The following is a 23,941-nucleotide window of genomic DNA, read 5'->3' as shown; positions in this document are numbered from 1 at the left end:
TTTTTTTTTATAACCATGAACAGGTTGCCTAGAGAGGTTGTGGAGTCTCCATCCTTGGAGGTATTCAAAACTTGACTTGGTACAGCCCTGACCAAGCTGCTTTAGTTGAGGTTTACCTTGAGCAGAGGTGTTGGACTAAGCAATCTCCAGAGGTCCCTTCCATCCTCCACTGTGCTGCAGTCCTATGACAGAACACAGCCCTCCTGAATCCCAGGGTAATGCGCACAATGAAATGGTTACATCTGCTCTTTTTTGATTAAACGTTGCCAACAGAAATATATGTCCAGGTATGGGGCTGCACACGCGCAGATTGTCTGTGCATGTGTGGGGATACCCGGAGAATCCCTCCGTACGCAGGCAAACCAGCGCATCTGGCCAGCCTGCCAGAAGAAAATGTGAAAAATTGCTGAATTCCACCTAGACAGAATTTCCAGCTGGAAAAAAGAGGACGTGTCTGGGGAAACCTGGCCATGAGCTGTTCCTGCCTCCAGGATCTTGCGCTAAGTCTCTGCACAGAACAGTTTCTCCTTATGTACTTACCTACTCAAACAAGATCTTTGCACACCAGAAACAGCATAGTCACAATTTGATTATGTGGTAGGTTACTTGCTATTCATAATTTTTTTATATTCTTCTCTTTAAAATTTCTTCGCTATCCCAGTCAAGGGAAAGAAATGAGAATGCGTAGTTGTATTTACATATGAAGGCTGCTTTTGTCACGCCAACATATGCAACTTGTATGGACAGAGTTAATTAATGCAGTTGTGCTACTGGTTTACATTATACACGATGCTTGCAAAAAATAACCTGTAACAAAAGAAAGGTTACTCTGGGGGTTAGTGCTACTGTTTCTTATTATAGCTGTGCCATATAGTTATCTATTTATCTATGTGTTTCGCTCATCCCTGCAGCACCGTGACTGCAAATTATATGAATGCAAAATGCTGCAAGTTGGGTGACCTCCCAGGCAAGAGAGGGAAGGAATAATCGAGGAGCTGACAATCAGGGCTCAGTAATTTGTTCCTGTAATGGTACATGGATCCACTCTAATCAGCAAATACCTTCCTCCTGCTGCATACAGAAGTTCTCCGTCTGTCAGATAACTTACTTGCTGCAAACCCAGATCAGCCCTACCGGCAATGTGGCCACCTCTAGAGGGCGGTGATTGACTGAGTAATGCTTGTGCTGTAATTGAAGAGTATCTCTGGTTTATCCTGGGTTAATCCAGTTGCAATTTGGCAGCTATTTAGCAAATTACAGCTTCACTGCAGAAAGGTGCAGAGTCTGACAAGGAAAGGTCCCTTTCTAGTTGAAGTGATAGAGGAAATGTGGCCAAGTAATGTAGCAGAATTTGGCCCAAGCATTAGGATGAACTTACAAACTGTCATGAGATCTTTACTTCTTAGAAATACCAGGGTATTGGGTTTTCTGTGAGGGGTTTTTGGTTGTGTCTTTGGTAATGGGAGAAGGGCTATGGAGATAGCCCTTTAAGAAGCTACCTGAAAAGCTCCCCCTCTTCCTTTGTCAGACCCTCCTCTGACCAGGGCCAAGCCAATCAGCGCCCCTGCGAATTCATGGATTTAAGGAGGTTGCAGGGCATGTGTGGCCCCAGGTGTGGGTGGTGCAGCCTTGGCCCTGCCTAAACCCAACTTAAGTTTAAGCCCCGCTGCAGCTCCAGCCCAAAAAGAGAGAGAGCCGGGAACTCCAGAACCATCAGAAGAGACTGGCAGCAGAGAAAGGAGTGGGGTCTGAGGAGAACAACTTTGAAGAACACCAAGGTCGGTTGAAGGAAAGAAAGGAGAGGGGAGAGGAGGAGGTTGCAGAGCTCAGGTTCTCCTTTTGCAACCTATGGTGAGAGCCAGGTCAACTGCCTGCAGCCCGTAGAGTTCACCGGTGGGAGGGCCACATGAGCAGTGGCTGCCCCTGAAGAAGCCGTGACTGCGGGCAGTGTGTGCTGGAGCAGTTCGTGTGTGAGGGAACTGTGACCATGAGTAGACCCAGATTGGAGCTCTGTGGACTTGGGCTGCAGCAGTTTTGTGTGTGAGGGAAACTGCAGCTGTGGGCAGACCCAGATTGGACTTTTGTGGAGGACTTTTCTCCTGTGGAAAGGGGCCCACGTGGAAGCAGAGAGAGAGAGACCTGGTGGGGTCCTCCCTACCCCTGAGGAGCACATGGCATGAACTGACTGCAACCCCCACTCCCATCCCCCTGCACAGTGAAAGCCATCATCCCAGGGGCAGGCTTACAAGAAATGGGGGGACAGTACCTGCCCTATTAACATCATTCAGTGCAGGAATTGCTTCTAGGAAGAAACAGCTGCCCAGCCCCACCTTTCACATGGCTTCATCTTCCTCTACCTGCATGTCAGGTAATAAACTAGTGGCACAATTTCCTGCAGCATCCTGTGATGTGAGCAGTCCACATGTGGACCTGACCAGCTCCCACACCACTGGTTTCTAGCTGAAGAATATAACTCATCTTCCCCTTTTCTCCTAGACTATTGTCATCATTTTGCTGCTTAGCTGCTTTCTTTAATTCTTCCTTATCCTTACTCCTGCTGCCAATGAACCAAACTCCACTTCTCAGCTCTGCATTGGTGATCAGCTGTGTGAAAACAAGGGTGAGATCAGGACAAAGTTTCAGACAGACATATTTTTTTCTTCTTGTGTGCATGTCTTTGAATTTAAGCTGCTGCTGTGCATTCAGTGCTGTGCTACGTTGCCACATTTGTAATTAGCTCCGCAGCCAAGATGAACACTGTCCAGCACAGTGCGTTGTGTACCATGCCACAAGGGTTCATGGGTCAAAAAAGGAATTATTTTGATGATAGACAACATCAGCACACGTGACTTTGACAAAGGAGACAAAGCGCAAACATCAGCACCCCTCCCTCTCTTCCCTCTTTGCACAGAAAGATGGGGCTGGTTCTCAGTTTGTCATCTTTATATTTAGCATTGACTCAAAGTAGTGTCGCTAGAGGGGATGGAAACACAATCGACTCATTTTCATGTCTGTGTTGCCAGTCTGAACTAGAACCAGGCTGATACTGCCCCAGAATTATTACTATTTGCTTAGTACTTTGAGACTTCTTTGTGCTGTTTTATTGCCTCTCATCCGTTAGCCCGTGGACCACTGTGTGCACTGCACAAAGGGCCCTGTCACTTTTCTAGGCCACCTTCACTCTTCATGGCCATCTTGGCCTGGGGGCCAATGGTATAGCCACAAAAGATAAACTGTCTTTTTTTCTTTCCGAACACATCCTTCTGCATCACAGGACGAGTGATACAGAAAAAGCTTGCATTTCAATAAACTGTCCTTGTTTGGGATTTTTGCTTTGTTTTGCAAGTGCTTTTTATGGATTCTTAGATGTCATGACCCAGCTCCTATCACAAGCGCTTAATTCTAGCACAAAGGGCTTTTTGAAAGTACATATATAGAAATGGCTTGTAGGAAGCATAACGTTCCTGAACAATGTTACTGTCTTCAGTTTTATACGCTACCTTCACTTTGTGGGTTTTGCTTCTCAAAATCCATGTAGCTCCCACTTAAATGGAAGTGACACAGCAAAAGCTAATTTGAGAGCTTGCAGATTTAAAAATAGCTGTCTTAACATAGTTTTTCCTTCCAAGGTAGAACGTAACTTTATTTTGAAAACATGCATGCACATTGTTAATACAGGCTCTCTTTTCTGTAGTTCTGTCTTACAGTGAGTCATCTCCTATCTGGCTCTCTATATTGACATGAAAACAGGTGGGAATCAGCTTGGTTTCTGAAATTCCCTCTTATATATTGACTGAAAAGCTGTGGTGGTTATTTTAAAATGTTTCCCCTTCTCTAGAAAAGATATGAATGTAAGTGCAATGAAAGTCATTTCGGATGTTCTCCCTTAACCAGTGATATAGCTATAAAATGCTATGTTTGGTTAATCTGGTGAAATGCTAATGCACTTTCAGGCTGGTCAGAATTGGGCCAATTTTATCAGAATAGTTTATTGTCTCAAGAAAGAAAAATAGATTGAAGGCACTGTAATTTGGAATATCTCAGTTGTTTATCTCAGAGCCATATGGATCGGTATCAGATGAGCACCTGACTTGTGGAGATGAGCTGTTTATTAAAAAAAAAAAAGTAGTATTTATTTGAAAATTAAAAAGTGCTTGGATTATTGCTTAGAATTTGGGGAAAACCTTTCAAAACTCTGAACAAAATTCCACCTTTTCCAACTTCAATGTTGTCCTTATTTCCCATGTTAAACCCTGAACTAGACTGTTTGTAATGATACTCACTGGTTAGTGAAACTGTGAATAATGCCAGCAGGCAGATTGTGTCAAGTTGCATGGCTTTACTCCATGCCAGCTCAATCAAAAGTTCATGAAGATAGGTAACTGCTTTGGCCATAATGCCTTCTGGACCCCGCACTATTCATGTTGATTTATGAATGACAAATGGACGGCCTTGTGTGAGCAATCAGTGATCAATGGAATGGGTGACATAATTTGAAGCAACTGGAAGGCAGAGTTGCCGTGGCACAAAATAATGGCAGAAAGGGGAGACTTCCATGACTCAGACCACAGTGATCTAACAGTACTGGTTCATGTTTTAGTAGGAGAAGAAAAAGTTTGAAAGTATGATACAGCAAAACCAGCCAGCACGTGTCACCGTATACACATGTCATTTCAAAGGTTTTAAAGATGAGGACAGGCAAACCCAAACACTGTTTTCACAGGCAAGGCTGATGAGGAGCAAGATTGCTCAACAGTTACACAGCTCAACTCTTGCTAGCTCCTGCTCTCTGAATGAGAACTTTTCTACTGAAGGAATTAAGGAAAACATTGAGCCAGCTCCATTGGTTTGCGAACCAGTTTTGAAAGAATTACAGAAAACCATGCCATATCTTGAGGGCAGCAGGGGGGCCAGCTTGTCTTTCTCTTGGATGGTAACAAAAAGAGCTTCCTGGTTTGTATCCTTACCTCCTCCAATTTCTTTGTTTTTGTCTTCATAGTTGAGAAAATCACATTATGTTTGTTTATACATCTATGGTTTAGACAGTAAAGATTCCTTCCAAACCTTGATTGCCCTAACTTAATTATATTGTAAGTATAATTAAACCACAGTAGTGTTGAGGACATCTGTTCTTGAGCACTGCGCCAGCTGAGTAACCACCATATAACTTTTTCATTATCTAGAAAGCTTCCTTATCAGCCATCTCCAGAAGGTGTCAAAAAGGTATCTGTAAGTCGTTGCTAAATCCAAGTCAATTCAGAGCAGGAAATTAAATGTTAACACTCCAACACTCCTTTTTTTTTCCAGCAAAAACCACTATGTGCTGGTAACTTATGTCCTATATTAAAGTCAATAACAGCCCATGAAGATGGCTAATTACTCAGATTTGAGTCTTTCACATCTAGTCAGAGATGGTGATAGTTGTGTCTATCAGCATCCATTTCTGAAATCCTTTAGATTGTGTGCTTTTGTAGGAAGACCACAGTGATAAATTCATTTTGGAATAGGAAAAATGTGTGTAATACTTATCTAAAATGAAGAGCTATGACCTCACGGTAGGTCCAGGTGGTACAGAAGGGGCTGGAGCTTTATTACAGGATTGCCAATAAGTTGAGGGCCTAAAAGCAAATTTTAGTGCTGGGTCTTAAACATCCTCTTACAGTCAAAGGAAATAACAGTATGTCTGTGTTTGTCCTCCTGCTTTTTCTGTAGTTCGCCATCCCTCTTACTCTCGTGAGGTGCTAAGCTTCAGCTGGCGGAGTCTCGGCGATCCTCCAGGCTTCACCCCGTGTTGTGAAACACTGAAATGCCTACGTTACAAGCATTCAGTTGTCTGTCGTTGGCTTGCTCACGGTGTCACAGCCCATGCCTCCTACCAGTCACACCAACACCAAATGTGGTGGCAGAATGGAGTGCTACAGAAGTCCTGCTTTAAAGAGCTTGAGATAGGGCCTATAAAAACATCCAGCAGGAGTAAATGCCTATGAGTGCTGCCTTGTGTCTTTCCAAGAGAAAAAAAAAGAGAGAGAGAAAGAAACTGAGTAACTAGGTCAGCAGTAGCTGGCCAGAAACACCTCATGGTCATATGTAGCAATGCTACCCAATAACTCTAATAATATCTTGGGGTTAGATCATGGTTATCTTTTTCCTGAGACCCTGCTCAAAGTTTTGTACAGGTCAGTCAAGTACTGCTGTGCCCCTGGACTTCTAGCAGGAAGTCTCCATGTGTAAGTGCAGGTGGCACTATAAAACGGAGCTGAGTTGCAGTTCTCTTCCAGTGTCAGCTTTTCAAGCTGTTTCAGCAGTCTGGTGTTGCTCAGCTCTGCCCTTTTGGTTCTGCTACAAGTCTAGTATCCGCAGAGCCCATCTGGACCTCTGCAGCTGCCTTCACTGTTCTGTCATGCCCTGCAGTGGAGAAGATTCCCAACCTGCCTGCTCCAGCTTGGTGTCAGTGTGGGTGCTCACGGGGCTCCATATTTTTTCAGCACTACACTAGGCCTTATTCCCATATCTGCCTGTACTAGGAAATGCTATGGAAATACTCGGTTTGCCTCTCTGTATTTGCTGGGGCTGTACATTTGTGTTGAGCTCATGATCAAAACCAGCCTCTTATTCTCTGTTTACATGGTTTTGCCCTTATACCTCAGTCAGGGAGTGTGGCAAGAACAAGCTTTGCAATGAAGTATCCTGATTTGGCATTTTATGTCAGCTCTGCAAAATTCTGCTCCCATCTTCATCTGGGAAATGAGCTGTGTTACAATATGATAAAACTCTCATCTTTCTCTAATCACTCTGAGCAAGACAGATGATGAAATCAAAGGATTTGCTCCCTGGATGGCAAATTTTTCCCACCTATTGGAAAGCTGCATTTGAAATTTCCATTCACTCCCTGTTACTTGTAGGAAGAGCTTTTGGCAAGTCAGAGTTAAAACTGCTTTGAAAGTACTGTGCCTATCTGCCTAGGAAATAAAGTTACTATGAATTAAGTGTTAAAAAGTCTGCATAGGTTGGAATTTTAGACCCCATATATAGATATAGGTCTATAATTTCTGTGCAAATCAGCTAAAAACTGATATTTTAAAGGAGGGGCAAAAGAGAAGTTAGACTTTTTCTAGAGAGGCAAACAGGGAAAAAAGGGTCCTCTGGTACTGCCTAGGGAAGACAGGCAGCTTCATAGCTCAGACTTTACCATCATTTCAATAACTGAAGTGTCTGAAAGGCTTAAATTCTTGTGGCTTGCTTTACAAAACACACTCCTTTTCTAATGCTTATCTTTCAATAGTATTGGTATACTAAAAATGCACAAATTAATTTCTTTCTGAAGTTAACGAAGTCCCTCTAAAGTTATTCCTGTTGTCCCCAAGAAATAAAGTTGAAAAAAAAAATAATCCAGGACATCAGGTTTCTGTACTGTAGTTTGCAGAAAGGAGAGGTTAGAGGAATGGTGATGCTGCTGAAAATCTTTCCACTCTCATGGCTGGCTGGATCTTGAAAGAAAAAAACCTACAACAAAACCCTAGACCTTTAATTATAACCTAATCATCTTGATCAGAGCAATAAATATAACAAATGTGAGGCAAGTATGTGTGTGAGAGTGCAGGACAGAGAAAGGTTTAGGGCAAGGATCAGTGGAAAATCTTTAGAAATGATGTAAGAGAAAGCAAAGGCAGGGATTGGAGTTTGTAGCCTACAGCAGAGACTATAAAAACTCTGAAAGAAAGCTGAACTTTAGGGATAAGTTAGGGGGAAGAACATAGCAGGACCATTAAGGTTGGAATTGCTTGTATCCCAGGCAAGGTAAGACAAGTGAGGACAGAGATGGGTTGGGGATGTTTTGTTTGCCTTCTGCTCTGCTTATAGAAACTTTCTTCTCTTCTGTGCTTTCCTCTTTATTTTTTTTTTTCACATTTTTTGTATTAGCAGGCATGCACAAGGTAGACACATGCCCATGTCTGATGGGAAAAGCACAGCTTCTTTTTCCAGTCTGAGATTAAAATAATAAGATGTTTATCACTTAGTATTTTTGGCAGCAAAACTGAACAAATAATATTCAGAGGAAACTTAATTCCTTCAGTTAATCAGCCAGTATTTAAACACGATGTATCAGTGCATTTTACAACAGTGACTAGTTACTTTCATGCTTTCGCAGTGCTTTGAGTAAACTGCTGTCTGTTTATATTGTTACGGATTTTCCTCTGTATATGTTATTGTCAAATGCATATTACTTCTGAAAATAAGCTGAAGAACTAGGACAGAATAGTTGCTTTGCATTACTAAATACCATATGTGGTAGACAAGTTCGCTGCATGCAGTATATTGTGAAACACAAGATAAACCATTTAGGGAAATTATTTTTCTTTAATTTATGGATCCACATAAAGCTTTTACTATATCCCATATTAGATAAATTTGATCCAGATTCTGCCACATTCCTGCAATAATGGAATAACCCTGCAAAAACATTCCTACACTAACAGAGTAATTATCAGTATTCAACGATCTGATTGCTTCAGCTTTGTACCGCTGCAAATGAAGGCAGACTGATGCAGTGATAGTCATTTCTCCATTCTGAGTTCAAAACTATTTCACTGTTTCTTTTTGCCTCCCAGACTGGAGTCATACAAGTAAATACATGTGAATAACCTTTAGTTTAGATGTCCAGAGGCTACAGTAAAGTTCAGAATCCACTGATTTTTGAAGCACAAGCACACAGTGCCTTTAGCTTGCTTGGCTTTTCAATTTGGAATTACCATTCTCTCATGGGGAGTGCAGAGCTGAAGGCTGACGAGCTGCAGGGACATTTTGTGCCCCTACCCATTGATTCACTCAGAAAGCCTGGGGCAAATTATTACATTTATCTGTCTCTGTTCACCTGTATTCAAAATGCTGCTCAACCTACTTTTCTTGTAAAATACTTTGAATATCATGAGGAATAACAGGCAAATAAACCCCAACCCAAAACCAGACCTCAAACCAAGCAAATCTGTGGTGTAAATGATGGGAAAACTGCAAAACAGACCAGATTTCAGCAGATTAGGGCTTTATTTTCACTCTTTGAATGAATGGCAAGTGCATCTCTCTGAGCTTCTTACATGGCAAACTAAAAACCTGAACCTTGCAACAGTTGTAAGAAGTCTCCTGACTGACCGTGATAAAGATTGCAGGTGATTGCAGCTTTCCTCTTCAACCCAGAGAAACAGATTGTGCTCTAATTTCTATTTGCAATGCATCTTCACCAAGCAATTGACTTTTCTTCTTCAGTTAATATCCTTGATCAGAACATTTCAAAGTGTTTATCCAGTAAATAAGCAGCAGTGTTGGTTCTTTTGTTAAGAAATTCCAATGCCATTCTTGTCTCCTAAGAGCTTACCTCAAAGGTAAATCTGGAAGGATATTTTTACTGTACTTCGAATGGCCTATGTCTTTGTATTGATAACATATTCTAATAATATACTTTTCATACCATGTGTGAAGAACTTACACTTATCGCTCCAGTGCTGTTAGGAAAGGAGATGATTTTTCTGAATGCAGAAAAACACGATATATTTCTTGATTTTTACTGACAGAAGAGTTTCTTAATTTTACTTCAAATGCTGAAGATGGCACTCTAACAATGAACAGCTTTTAGTTCTCATGCTAAAGATGAAGGAAGAAAGCTAAATGTAAAGTTGTTAGAAATGTTAAGAAAAGTTGGCATGTTCAGTCAGTACATATATAAATAGTGTAGAGTTGAGAGTTTGTTGGCAATGAAGAATAGTCTAATGATGTTTTGTTTTCCATTATGCATACCAAGAACACTGTAGCTCACTCAATTATCTCACTTAGGAGAGGTGCAAATAGGTCTTTCCTATTAAGAGGTATTTTCTTACACCTCATAGCATCCTTCTTATTTAATAGTCCTTATGCTTCTAGATGGCTTTTATCGTAGAATCATAGAATTGTAGAATACCAGGTTGGAAGGGACCACAAGGATCATCCAGTCCAACCTTTCAAGGCAAAAGTACAGTTTAAATGAGATGAGGCAGCACCCTGTCAAGCTGACTTAAAACTGACCAATGTAGGGGAATTTACCACTTGCCCTGGAGATTATTCCAACATCTGATTGATCTCATGGTAAAAAAATTTCTTCTGGAGTTCAGTCAGAATCTCCCCAGAATCAACTTGTGTCCATTACCCCACATCTTTTCTATGTGACTCTTTGTGGAAAGGGAGTCTTCATCTTCGTACCTTTATGTACTGGCACATGGTAATAAGGTCCTCATGTCTCCTCCTTCATGGTCTCCTACTTTTATGGTAAAGAAAAGAATTTGGGGTTTAAGATGTCTAAAATCTGTCGCTAAAAATGCATTTAATACACAGCATAGTCAGGTTTGCAAGATTTCCAGCTTGTCTCCTTCCTGCCCATTCTAAGGAAAAGTGTCCTCATTTGTTCTGTGTGACTGGTTGGTTTTGTGCTCTTTTTTCAAGTGAAGAGATGAGGACAGTGACTTACAGGTCTTCCACAAGTGTTTGTCCACCTGTGTCAGCGTTTTTCTGGTTCATGCTTGTGTCTGTTAAGCAAAGATACCCAGCAGGGCTGTGTTCATTTGTACAGTTTCTGTACTCCACATGGGAACTAGGTTGCCATATTTTCAGCTTTTCTCCGCATGAGCCGTGCGATTCGTGTGCTGCTCCCACCAGTGCTGTACCTTCCATGGGCAGAGTTGATGCACTCTAGTCAAGCCCTGCACAGACTAAGCCATTGCTGAATCTGTTTTATCTGAGTACAGATGGTGGGAACAGCTGCATACCTAACCATCCTCTGACTGCATCTGTATCTACCAAAAGCATAGCTACCCATAGCTGAGTCAACATTTACAATAGATACTTTGGTAAAATACAAGCAAAGATAACTATCATGGTGATATGAAAACATTTCAGGACCAGACAGTAGAAATCATATTGTTACAGTGAATGCAATTATTGAAATTAAGACTTTGAAAAGCAATGACTAATCTGAAGTGCCTTCCTGAGAAACCTTTAAGGAACTTAAAGTGGAACATCCTTGGCCTTGAGATACTCTCAGACAAAATGTTTCATTTGGGACACACAAATTCCGAGGCATTCTCTCAAAATCACTAGTCTTATGCCTCTTGCATAAGTTCATTAATTTGAAGTTCTCTCTGATCACATTAGATGAAACCTACCTGCATCTATTTAACTGCATAGTTGGGACACTGAAAATAGAGGGAAATTTACATTGTAGAAGTTAACAGTGTCTGTACCATATATCTAATAGATTATATGGCATTCCTTAAAAATCTACACCTACTCCAGGAAACACATTATTAATAACATAAAGTGCCTGACACTGACTGCTTACATTTCACTTTGCCACAAAGTCCCATGCTTCAATGTCTTGCTTCGGTATCTTTTTAGAAAGTAGTATGTAAGCAGTGTTCCATATCTCATCTGTGGGATGAGAGCAAAAATACCACTCTAACTTATTTTTGGACTCTGCTTTTTTTCTGGAGTTAAGATTTGTTTTGGTTTTTCTCCCTTTTCTTTAATATTTACATGACTAGAAAATTACACTTCAGATCTACACAGTCCCTTAGGAGTTTCTGAAATCACTAGAACTGCTGCTATGGGCATATTTTTGGCTTTGTGGTAAAGAATATGCTCAGAGGCTCCATCCTACAACTTTTAAAAGTAGGGCAAATTTGTTTCAGCCGGAGGAGACTTATTCTCAGAACTTCACACAATCCACTTAACAGTTGTTCTTTTGGTAAGATACTCATCCATCATGATTTTTTTGCCTAGGTAGATTCCCACAGGTGTCCAATCCAAGGCTAGTGAGGCCAGTGTTAGTACTCAGTGAGTCCCAGCGATTACATTTGATTAAGATAGGTATCAGCAGTTAATTTTCTATTTTGTGGCATTGGAGCAGCAGCAAAATACAGCAGTAACTGGCTTGCAGACACAGCTGTGATTTTCCCCAGCTCATTGGCATGGTGTGAGAGATTCTCATGGTTAACAGCTGATGGAGGTTCACCGGTACCATCCCAGTGCTCACATAGCAGGACTGGAGTCCTAACAGGGACTGCTCAGAGATTCCCAGTGCCTATGGACAGTGGTGCCTTGGCTCTGCATCAGGTTAACTTAGGAGCATACAGCACAAAGCCCCAAGGGCCTCTGTGAGCAGCCACAATGTTCTCACTGCAAGAGCAAGGTCCTCATTTGCAGGTGGGCTTGGGCATGTCCCACGTTAATGTTTCAACAACAAGCAGAGCATCGTCATCAATATATAGTGGCTGCCGAAGTGAAAGATTACAGTGCAAGGCATGATGTCTTGCCCCAGCTCTCCTGCTAGCAGGCCAGCAAGAAAAATAAAGCTCTCGTGATTTATACTGGAGGAGTAATCTCCACAGTAATGTGAAATATGATAGCTCAAATGGGTAAGAACAATGACAGCTGCTACCATTTTTGACAAGCAATGGGTTTGGAGCTTGGTGATGAATTGCACGCTGTCTGGGGTTTGTTCAGCCTACTTATCTTCAGGATGTCATTCTGGTTTTTGGTTTTTTTCTTTAAAAGAAAAACATCTTTTAAGTCCTTTGGTTTGATGTTGGAGACTTAACAGTTTCTGTTTGGTAAAAAATTTTGCTCTCTTGTGATCTTTTCTCGGAAAATGGCTCTGAACAGATTCCTAAGAAAAAGTTTTGAATGTTTATCCTGCTTTGATAAGGTAGAATAATGTTCTCTCTTTTATCTTTAATTTTATTTTAATTGGACCTGCCACAAAGATACCTAATTATAAAGAATTTTAGTTTTGACACATTTCAAGCTATAACACATAAATATGTCTGAATTTCAGACTTGCAATTACATTAATGAAGGGTAAACCATATTTTATGTCAGATAACACCAGACCAGACCCTGAGATACAAAAGACATGGAATTATACCCCAAACCTTTGACTTATCTCTCTGAAATTGGTGGTGAATAGTTTTTAAGAAGAAAGCTGGGAACTCAAGGATTTTCAGAAGGCAGCTGGTTGTCAGAGCTTTGGTTGTTCTCCTTCAGAGACAAGCACTGTGAAGCCTCACTGTACATCTCTCTTGGCATGGGGCAAGATAAAACGTGGATGGGGGGAAGCAATTAACAGTGGATGGCTTGGCAGGAGGGCTCTGCTTGCCCAATTGCAACAGATGAGCTCAAGGAGAAAAAGCAGCAACTGCTATTAACAACTAAGATCTTATGACATGGCTGAAGGTGGAAAGCCAAGTCCCAGACTGGCAGAAGACAGTGGGATTTTAATTACATTTGCATAGTTGTCATTTCACCCTTAGTTTTACAACTGCTTTTCTAGAGCTGAACTGCTCCACTAGACCAAACCTGCTTCTTTCTCCTGCTTTGTTCACACCACCACATGAAAATCAGCACAACAGGATCTTGCTGCACTTAAGTTTTGCTCCCGTTTCAACCAGTGACATTGCTTCTTAGCTACCCATTTCCATGGGAACTGGAGCCAAGCTTTAAGTCCTTACAATTTCCTCTGCTTCTAATTTCACTGGCGCTGAGTTCTGACCAGTTTATCAAATGTCATTTGTGTTGCAGGTGCCTTAATGTTTATTTTGATTAGTGTACCAGCTGCTATTTTTAGCTCTTTGGTCTTTGGGTTGAATGAATACCAGCACAGACCTTAAACCATAATAAACATGTGTTTTTAACCTTGCCATTTATTTTTATGTCTCCATATCCAAATAATCAGGATGTGGTTACCTGTGAAGGTAGTAGACTACTACTTCAAATTTCAATGCACACCCACATACAAAAATATACATTGTAGAGGGCTACAGCTTTAAAAACATCTAGACAGACCCTTGTCTGACTTTAATGGCTATTACCATCAGACTGAGAGACCATGTTACTACCTGGCTCACTGCTTTGTCTTTGTCCTTTGATTCCAGTGAACTCAGTCTGCTTCTCCCCTACAGAATAACCAGCAGCCTTCTTCTTCACTGCTGATCCGTCATGGACAATATAAAATATATATGTGTATATATATATGCAATGGGGTAACCAAATAACAGAAGTATATGTGAAATCTATTGAAAAAGCCAAGCAAGAAACAGAGTTTCGAGGAACAACACTGCAAATGCTGTATCTTTACTTTTTAAAACTGGGCTCCAAACACTTTTGTGGCTTTTCTTCTTTGTACTGTGGAGGAAAAGTATGAAGCCAAATGTTTTTTTTTTCAACATATGTTTTCTGCCTGATCTAATGGGAAGTTTTCTATGCAGAGGATAAAACAACTATCATAGATCATAGTAATGTATTTATATATCCTTTCTATTTCTGCTTTTGCCAAGCAGAGAGTCAGCAAAGAATGGCACAATCAGGCTTGAATTATACTCTAGGGCAGGATCTGGAGACAGAGTCATCAGCAAATTAGCTGATACCTTTGGCACTGGAGGCCCCAGCCCAGTTCTTATTAACATCAGCTGAAATGTTCCCACCTGGGTGAGTTGGAGGCACATCAGGTTATAAGAGCTAGATCCAAATAAGGGCTTAAATAATATAGTCTAAACCTGTAGCCAAAGAAACCCTTGCAGCAAGCAGCTTCCTGGGCCTCCCAAAACTTGACCCTCCTTGCATTACTCAAAGGCTCTGTAGGTATCTGCAGTTCTGCAGCTGTGGCGTGTGGTCAGAACACAACCAGTCTGAGCAATGGATTGCCATGTAAGCTTTTCCCAGGTGTGGGAGCTGGATAACTTTATTCCAGGATTCCAAGGAGATCCTGGAAGTTGTAGTTATCATTAACTCATGCTGTGGACAGGCGAAATGCAGCCTTGCGTTCAAAATGCTGCTGGCAAGGTATGTGATTTCTGTAACAGCTTTAGGCACCTATCCAGCATGTGGGGAATCCAGAGTCAACCTGGGTGGCTGCGAGTCAAAGTCTCTCTGCTTACAAGAGTGTCTAGTTCATCTGGTTTCAGCACAGGTTTGCATTCATTACTGCTGCCACTGCTAGGACTGGGCTGTTGTGCAGAATGGAGTTACAAGATTTGCAGGGCTGTAAAGAAGCAAAGAAAAGGGAGCTGATTCTGCACCCAAAGGTGAAGAGCATCCACCTGGTGCTGTCTGGTTGCTGGGTTTTATGCAGTGACTCTATAAGATAATACATAACAGTCATGGGAACAGAATCTCCCTTTGCTTTCACTTCTTAAAGACCTTTGGAGTGAGGCTCCTCTGGGAATGCAGCTGTGAAGCCATTAACAGATTGTTCTCCCTTACAGATGCTGCTGCTTCAGCTTCTTGTGGTGCATTTGGCCCTTGTGATTACCCTGCTGCAATGGCACTCTAGCTCAGTGCTCCTTGTGGAGGCAGCTCCGGAGGTAAGTGAATGTTTCTGATGGTTGTCACATAACCCTGCTCTTCCTCAGGTTGTTCTTGGCCACAGGGTTTGGGAGATACCACGGTCTCCAAATGGTGTTGGAAGGTGAATGGTTGGTATTGACTGCAAGGGCAAAGCAGAGGCAGAGCAACTTCCTCAGTGAAAGAAGTGATGCTCAGGGGGACAAACAGAATGAAGACTCATCCAGATTCACGCAACCTCTTCTGAAAAGCCATGGGATTTCTGTGTGTTAAAACACTCACCAGTGATTTTGGATAGAGAAATTCCTGAAGAGGGGAAGGAGGTGATAGGGATGGGAAAGCAAAATCCTATAGCACTGAAGGGAAGGTTTAATTCTTCTTCTTAAAGACAAATAATGGCATGAGAAATCTGCAGCTTTCAGAAGCCATAAGGAGACCCCTGAGAGAAGACCACCTGCACAAAAGTTCCAGATTAAAGGAGACAGGAAAGACCAGGAGAGGAAAGGAGCAAAGCAGCTTGCCCAAGTTTGGGAAGGAAAGCACTGGATGAAATGGGAGAACTGTCTCACATTTCACCCAGTGTGATATGCAAGGGTTGCACCTGAAAATACTTCTACTGCATTCTCTTTTTTTATGTCATCTTGACATAAACCAGATTTGGCAGGAAAGGTATTTATGTAATGGTTTCATGCCATAAAAAAATAAAGGATCTAAAAATTTAATCAAAGTAGTCTTTAAATAAGTTTTTAAGATCAGCCTGAAGTTAGATGCACACTGAAGAACACTGATGGATCCTTCTACCTTGCTCTCTGTCTTCAAATGAGCATGCCCTGATTATACAAAATAATATTTGGTATAGAAAATAGGGCTTAAGGGAATCTCTCGCTACATCAGTGCTGCAGCAACTGCTATTCTGATGCTCCAGAGACCTGGTATCCTGTCTCTATCAATGACAGATTTTTGTGAAAAGAATATAAAACCAGAATATCTTCAGAGACTTCCTGATCCAGAGACGTGCACTGGACCAGGGCATGTTTTAGCTCCTGATGGGCCTGAATTTGTCTTTGAAACAGTTTAAAATCTTGGTGTCCATGACGTCCTTTGGCAATGCATTCCACCTCATCTATGTGCTGTGTTTAAAAAGTAGCTTCTTATATTTATTTTAAATCCACCATCTGGTGACTTCACTGGGTGGACCGAGGAGCTTTTTTTCTTGAGAGAAAAAAATTACTAGTCTTTATTCACCTCTTTTCTGTTCATAAGTTTATAAACCCTCCACTGTTTCCCCCCCTGCACTGCACCCTTATCTCTGCTTCTCTGTGAAGTTATACTTTGTTCAGTAGTTCACCACAGGAAAACTGTGGTCTGATTATTATTTTAGTTGTCTCTTTACTTTTTATGATTCTATTATATCCTTTTTAAGAAAAAGTAAGTGGGACTGCACAAAGCACTCAAAAGCAGACTATTTTTTACCCCCTAGTTTCAAGTGTTACTGAAGATATTTATTCCTTCTAAGCAGAGAGGAGAGTTCAGCCTTTTCTAAAGGCATAATTTTGTTGCAAACCTCTGTGGAAGTTTTATGACCCTGAAAGGGACCAGAAAGGATTGCTCAGTGCACTTGAGGCTCACATAAACTCAAGTCAGAGGACATTATGAGATACTTTAAGAAAGTATTAACAGTGCTACATCATTTTGTGTGATCATTATGGTTACATGCTCCGCCTTATGTAGAGATCACTGTTTTATACACTCCATCACTGGTTATGCCACCCATCAGTAGTGGGAAATGTCATTGCCACAGCTATGGTGTGGACCGCAGTAGATACCAGCACATTACATCATCCCTGTGATTATTTGCTTCTATTTGTGCTAAACACACTGTACGAATAAAAAAAGATAGTGGTTGACCTCTGAAGATAGAGGAAAACCTTCTTCAAGGCACATAATAAAAGTTTTTGTTAGGAATTTTTATCTAATTCCATGAAGATCAAGTGGAGCAAGAAGGCAAACATTTCATCTGAAGAGAGATTCATTTGAGCCTGGCACCTGCTTTCACAGACGAGCTGCTGCCCTATGTTTTTCTGCTACTTGCAAAGCAAATGTTTCACTTCGATTTGTTTAATTTCTCTCTTGATAGACCCCAGTATTTTCAGCTATCCTGGATGGTGCAGTAGAGTTTGGTTTTGAAGAGGTGTTAAGCCTAATGTCAAAACTAAGGTTCAAAATTCTGTGTCAAGTCGACATACTGTTCTTTCCTTCCCTCCTCCCCACGTAGTGTTACTGCATAAGTTCTTTAAATGTCAATGCTGAGCAAGTTTATCTTGGGATACTTCTTGCATAACAATTAATTAATTTGCCAGCTTTGTATGGAAAATTTGATATAAGTTTTCATTGCTATTTATTAGCATTCATTTAAAAAATGAAACCAGTTTTCTGAAAAATATCAGGATGAATATTGGAGTCTGCTAATGGGGACTGCATTTTTTAAAAGGATTAAATTACTCAGCCCATGCTATAAATGATACTAATCACACTGCTGAGATAGGGGTAGCGGGCTGGCCTGCAAAAACAGGCTTTGTGAAGTAATAAATTTTGGTAATTCTTGCAATAATAATGAAGGCGAGTTAAATTCTAGCAAAAAAATAGCCCAGCCTTTTATGGTAAACTCCTGTGGGTGGAAAATGGCCACGTTTCACAGAAGGAACTTTGTTTTAAAGCACTGGCCCAGGTTTAGTATCCTTGTGATTATGTATTTAAAGGACTGCTGCTGTGATACTGGTTCAAATGGTTTTTCTGGAATTTGAGCAGCAAGCAAACATTCCTTTTTTTTTTCCCCCAGCCTTTGGAGCTTTCTGCGGCTCTGGGCATGGGAGTACGTCCCATTGCCAGTGAAGAGAAGTCAGCCCCCAGCTTGGCAGCCAAACTGTTCCTTCTTGATGAGCTGGTGTCTCTGGAAAACGACGTGACAGAGACCAAGAAGAAAAGAAGTTTCCCAGGATTTGGCTCCCCGATCGACAGGATTTCTTCGACATCTGTGGATGCTAAAGGCAAACAGAGGTAAATTCTCAGATGCTTCCACCAGTGATAAAATTGGAAGGCGACTGTTGGTTGGTGTCCTGGACACAGACCGCTTAGCTTTAGCCATCAGCAGCCTTACTGTTGTTGTGAGGCGCCTCTGATCAGGGTACCAGAATCTCTACAGAAACCACTCTGGTTGCATGCTGTGTGATCCTTCAGCTGTGATGAACGATACGTGCACTAGTACGTTTATCCCTCTAGTGCCATACAGCTAATAAAGAACTTTCAAGCACCGCATTTTTTAGTACAATTCTTTCCCCTGATGTGAACTAACATTCAGTTTAAAACTGCCTTTTTGATAATGAGATTTCAAGAAAAAATACACCTGTGGTTCAAAAGCAGAGGGGCCGGGCAAGGTGTTCCCGAGGCTGGGGTGAAGAGAAGGTATGGCTGGCACATCTTGAATAGCAAGATGAAGAACACATCGTCAAAATGCGCAGACAGATAATGAAATGGGCTTCAAGACCTCGATCAACTTATCATAAGCCAGAGTTTAATCAATACAGCAGTACAGAAATGCTTTCACAGTGCACGTTAGAAGATAAGCATGTTCGTAACAGGGCCAAGCAATGACGTTTGATATGGCTGGGGAGAGCCAGTGAGCTTGGGGCAAAGCTCAAGGGGCTGCTTGCTGTATCTGAAGGAGCTTAACTGTCTTGTTCCCTTCTTCTGGTAACTGTCTTCTTTTGGATGGAATCCCCAATGCCACAAAGTATTTAATAACATGCTTAAATGCTTAATCTGGAAGTGGAAAGTATTCACAAGAGCCAGTCAACATTACAAGTACTTTTTCTCAAACAGAGTTTTGCAATATTTTCTTGTTGTTTTTCCATTTATCCACCCAGTCTGCTACTAGGACTTTTTGACTGCAGCCAAAAGGGATAAAATATGAAATTCTTAAAACCTTGAGTAGAACTATTCTGTTCTCTGTATCTCTTCAAGAGATCAGAATCAGCTTGTTCTTTGTTTGCTTTATAGCATATTTTTCCCTTTCCAGGGGAAGAAATACAAGGTAATTTTTGAAGCTGCAGTGCCTTATTTGCAAAAGTACGTGGTATTCCTGATTTCTGTCATGCTTTTTGGGTGGAAATCTTGTTTCATTCTATGTGCAGTACAAGCGAAAAAAAAACAAAAAGAAAAACTGGTAAAAATTGTCCAAGTTTTCTAACAGCTTGTCTCTCAATAATGAGCTCATGCAAATGAGTGAGACACTACACAGAAGTCCTCCTTTCCCCAGCACAGTTTGCAGTTTTGCATTGAGATTATCAATTTGGGAGAGCTCATTAGCTTTTGAGTTTGGGACTGACTCATTTATTAGAGCCATCTGAGCTGCCTTGATCACTACACTGATAGTCAGATACTACCATCAGCACAGACCACAGGCCAGATGAGTGCTATGAAACAGTAGTAAGGCTGCACCTTTAGATGGAAACAGGCAGAGGCTATTGCTTTTGGAGGAGTAAAACAGAGGACTGAGCACCCCATCACTGTCGTGCACGCAGTAGGTAACAGCTCATTCCTGTACCAGCTGAGACAGTTACATTTACAGACCAGATAATGACTTCTGAAGTGTGAAAGCTGTTAAATAAATTCAGCCCCCTGAATTAATACAGTGTGTGTAGTGCCTCGCAACATAACAAAAACTTCTGGAAAAGAGCAGATCAAATATAAGTCCGTTTAACAGATTGTTGTGCCCCCCACCAGTTACAGGGAGGGGGGCTTAGATCCTAATCTTGCTCATCAACATCAATTTATAAACCTTTGAAAGCATGAGAAGAGCACGCAAGAAGACGTGAGTCTTCAGAAGAGGTAGAAAGATCCATAGATAGATGGAGAGAAAGAGACTCCGGGAATCTTAGAAAGGGCTGTTTTAAATAGAAGACATCGCTTTGTCCCCAGTAAGTACCGAAATAGGCACAGCCTGGTTTGGAAGATGGAAATGCAGCGAGCGGTGCCTGTCCTGCTGTGCCTCGGGACGGCCGCAAGAGGGGACGCTCTGCCCTGCCCGCTGCCCTGCCTGCCCGCTGCCCTGCCTGCCCGGCCTGTCCCCTTGGCTTCAGGTTCCAATTTCCTTTTCTGTTTAACTACAGAGGATGCCGGTGTTACAACCAATGATGCAGAACCCTCCCCCATAATCCAATCGGGGAAATTAGTTCCCCTGCTTATCAAGTCAGGCTCAGTACACGGCTCCAGCAGCCCAGGTCTCCCACCTGCCCCCCACCAGCTTGTGCCGACACCTGGGGGTAAAAGAGCACTGCCCTTGAAGCAGCAGCCTGAGGATCAGTCCTGGGCTTGCTTTCCCCTTGCTTTCTCCATGGCTTAGCGCATCGGTGCTGGATATGTAGGTGTTAAAGGATGGGATGGCAAGGGCTGTACAAACGGATCCACTTCACTTGCAGTGTTCTGTAGCTGCTGCAGTGTGACCCATGCAGTGCTCCAGACACACGCAGTACACTGTCACTTCCCATTTCTTGACCCCGTCTGAAAAGTAGCTAGAAAAGAGACAGCATGAAATGGGCTGCTGATGCTGGAATGATGCCTCTGGATTCAGCCCATGCCCAAGAGGTGTGAGGAAAGGAGACTGCTCGGAGGAAACCATGGACTAGACAGATAGTCCTGGATGGGGTGTGCAGAGCCCCCAGAAGCACAGGCTGAGTGAGCATGGGAGTGCTAGCAAATGAAGTTGCACTCAAGTGCACCATAGCGTGCTCTCCTGGTAGTTCCTTTGCATTTGAAGAAGAAACTTCTTCTCAGTGAGGGTGACAGAGCACTGGACCAGGCTGCCCAGAGAGGTTGTGGAGTCTCCTTCTCTGCAGACATTCAAAACTCTCCTGGACGCCTTCCTGTGTAACCTCATCTGGGTGTTCCTGCTCCGGCAGGGGGATTGGACTGGATGAGCTTTTGAGGTCCCTTCCAGTCCCTAACGTTCTGTGATTCTGTGATTTGCAAACTTAAAGAGCAAAATTTCTTAATTATTTTCCTTGACAAGGACTGATAGAAAGTTCATTTTCCAGGGTTTCTCTTGAACTGGAATTTTGCTGGCAAGTATTTCTAAGCACAAAAGTTGAGGTTATTCTTAGCTATAGAAAATCTCACCATTTTCACAATTAATTAAAATAAAACTTGTGCTGGTGGAAAAAAATGTTTAAAAGTGCTGAATTGAGATAAAAAACTTTTTAACATATAAAAAAATTGCAACAAAATATTCCTGCATAGAACTTCTCACACTTTCCTCATGCCCTCGTTCATCAGATCATCAGGAAATGTACCATATAGAGGGAAAAAAACCCCAAACCGAAACATTCGCATTTCCAGTCTCATCAAAGGGTTGCTACTGTGCAACTGAGACCAGTGCATTGCAGGACATCCTGCTAGGGCTCCTCTGACTTGTCCTCTCTGTTACTGTGCAATAATTTCTACCTCCTTGCTTACCTTAGCACCTCTTATCCCTGGAGATTTCAAAGATTCAGGCTAATGGGTCACCTGAAGAATGTGATGTGATGTATGAAACCATTCCCCTTGTTATCCATGCAGTGTTTCCCCTTTCTTTCATTTCTTTCACAAATAGCAGTTAACCGGTGAAGATATTTATTTGCTGCTAAATAAGAACAAGGATAGTGGATCAACATCAGCCAGTCTCTAAAACAGATGCAACTCTTTCCTATTCTTTTGTGAGACATGTGGACCATCTTATTTTTAAACACACGCATCTTTGGCTGCTGCTGCACGGCTGTTCTGTCTGAACAATAAAGTTGTTAGTGGGATGAATGGAGGAATCAAAGCTGGAGTAACATTTTGATTATTCCTATGTTGTCTTTCCCTCTTCTTTGGTGTTTCTCCCCCCTGTGCAGGAAAGTGGTTGAGCTGCCTAAGAGACGGTTTGGAGTCCCTCTCGACCGGATTGGAGTGAGCCATCTCGGCAACACCAAGGGTTAGCAGTTCCTGCAAGTAAGCCAAAGTACTCTGGGTGTGGGCAGGCTCAGAGAACTGCCAGGTTCTCAGTTACATGGAGGTACTCAACTCACCCCAGTAGGCTTGGAAAAGGTGGCTTGGGGAATGATGTCGTCTTATACAATGGATTGTGACTGTCAATGTAGCTGGAATGTCCTAAATTAAAACTTAGCACCCCCCTACAAGAAAACAACTATTTCTGACATTTTCAATCTCTTGTAGATCACCTTACAGTGTGTTTGGCCAAGCCTAGCATTTCTGATATGGGAAAATTTAATGTTTACTGCTTTTCTGCCTACAGGTGCTTCTGTTCTGAAAGGCTGATGCTGTATTGCAAACATTACAGAAATACAGAAGATGCATCACAGCATGTCTTGTCATTGATTGATTCACCACTCAAGGAATTGACCTCCTGCAAAATCTGTTTCACATTGCATTTTACAAGTGTTGCATTTACAATAATAACAAATTCAGTTCATGGGATCAGAATGCTCTCACAGTTCTGCACATTGCCACTGATAGGAGGGAACAGAAAATATGTATATAGTTTAATTGCATGGCATTTATTTCTTAAACTTGCAGAAGTTCTTTATCCTAGCAAGGACTGTTAGATTTTTTTGGATTGAAAATAAAACTTCCAGAGATGCCAACAGCAGTCCATGAAAAGCAGACAGTTTGCTTTGCACATTTCTTTTAAGAAGTGTTTTTTTGGTAGATGACAGGAGGATTTAACAGTTATGGGACAAACCTAGAATTTATTTGAACTGCTGTTTGGGAGAAGATGTCTATTGACATCACTAGGAGTTAGTCTGAAAAAGAACTATGACAATACCTTAGTATTTGTCCTGATGTTTTTAGTAGTCTTTCTCTTATCTCTGCACCATATTTAGACATGTTTTCATCGTATGGCAGATCCTGAAATGTGGTGAGACTTCTAATTTCCTCCTTTAAGCTGGTGAATTCATTTCACTCCTCCCTGTGCGTAACATGGGATAACATCCAAATATGAAGTCATCTACTTCCTAGGCTATCTGCATCATATGCCTTATTTTAGCCTCTTGATGAGTGCATGGGGCATGATCAGACATCCAACTCTGTAAGTTCAAGAATTTCTCACTCTGGTAAAATGTAAACATGTCCTTTCCACTTCATTTCAGAGTAAAACAGGTTATCTTAAATCCTGTTTCATGCTTTTCTCTTCTTTGCAGATTATAAAATATAGCTGATAAGAGCTGCTTGCTGACATCTCAATGTTCAGATTCATAGCTGATGTTTTCTAAACCTCACATACTCCTGCTTGGACTTTGGTCCATGTCAGCGGAATTCCTTGGATTGCTATTCTTGAGTATAAATCATCTTTACAATTGCCAAAGAAGATCCATTGAGAAAGGGATTATGCAGGACTAGGAAAAAAATATCCTTGCCTGACACCCTGTGTTAGACAGAGAGTAAGGCTAGAGATAGGAATTAAGTGTTCATTTCCTGATTTTATGTGAGGCACGAAGCACTTTGCCATCAGCAAAATGGGGAGAAATAGTCAGCAACAGGAAAG

The 23,941-nt window shown here is 41.7% G+C and overlaps 1 protein-coding gene across 1 annotated transcript; it reads left to right on the top strand.

Moving 5' to 3' along the window:
• Nucleotides 1-7,759: 7,759 nt before the first annotated feature.
• On the top strand, nt 7,760-22,798 carry OSTN (osteocrin). Its single transcript, XM_010194405.1, has 5 exons — nt 7,760-7,797; nt 15,282-15,380; nt 18,200-18,417; nt 22,290-22,386; nt 22,691-22,798. The coding sequence occupies exons 2-4, from the start codon at nt 15,282-15,284 to the stop codon at nt 22,372-22,374; spliced, it is 402 nt and encodes a 133-aa protein (XP_010192707.1). The 5' UTR covers nt 7,760-7,797; the 3' UTR covers nt 22,375-22,386; nt 22,691-22,798.
• The last annotated feature ends 1,143 nt before the right edge of the window (nt 22,799-23,941 follow it).

The sequence above is a fragment of the Mesitornis unicolor genome, unplaced genomic scaffold (assembly GCF_000695765.1).
Source record: "Mesitornis unicolor isolate BGI_N332 unplaced genomic scaffold, ASM69576v1 scaffold19981, whole genome shotgun sequence".
Taxonomy (NCBI): Eukaryota; Metazoa; Chordata; class Aves; order Mesitornithiformes; family Mesitornithidae; genus Mesitornis; species Mesitornis unicolor.
This window is presented reverse-complemented; position numbering and strand designations above follow the sequence as displayed.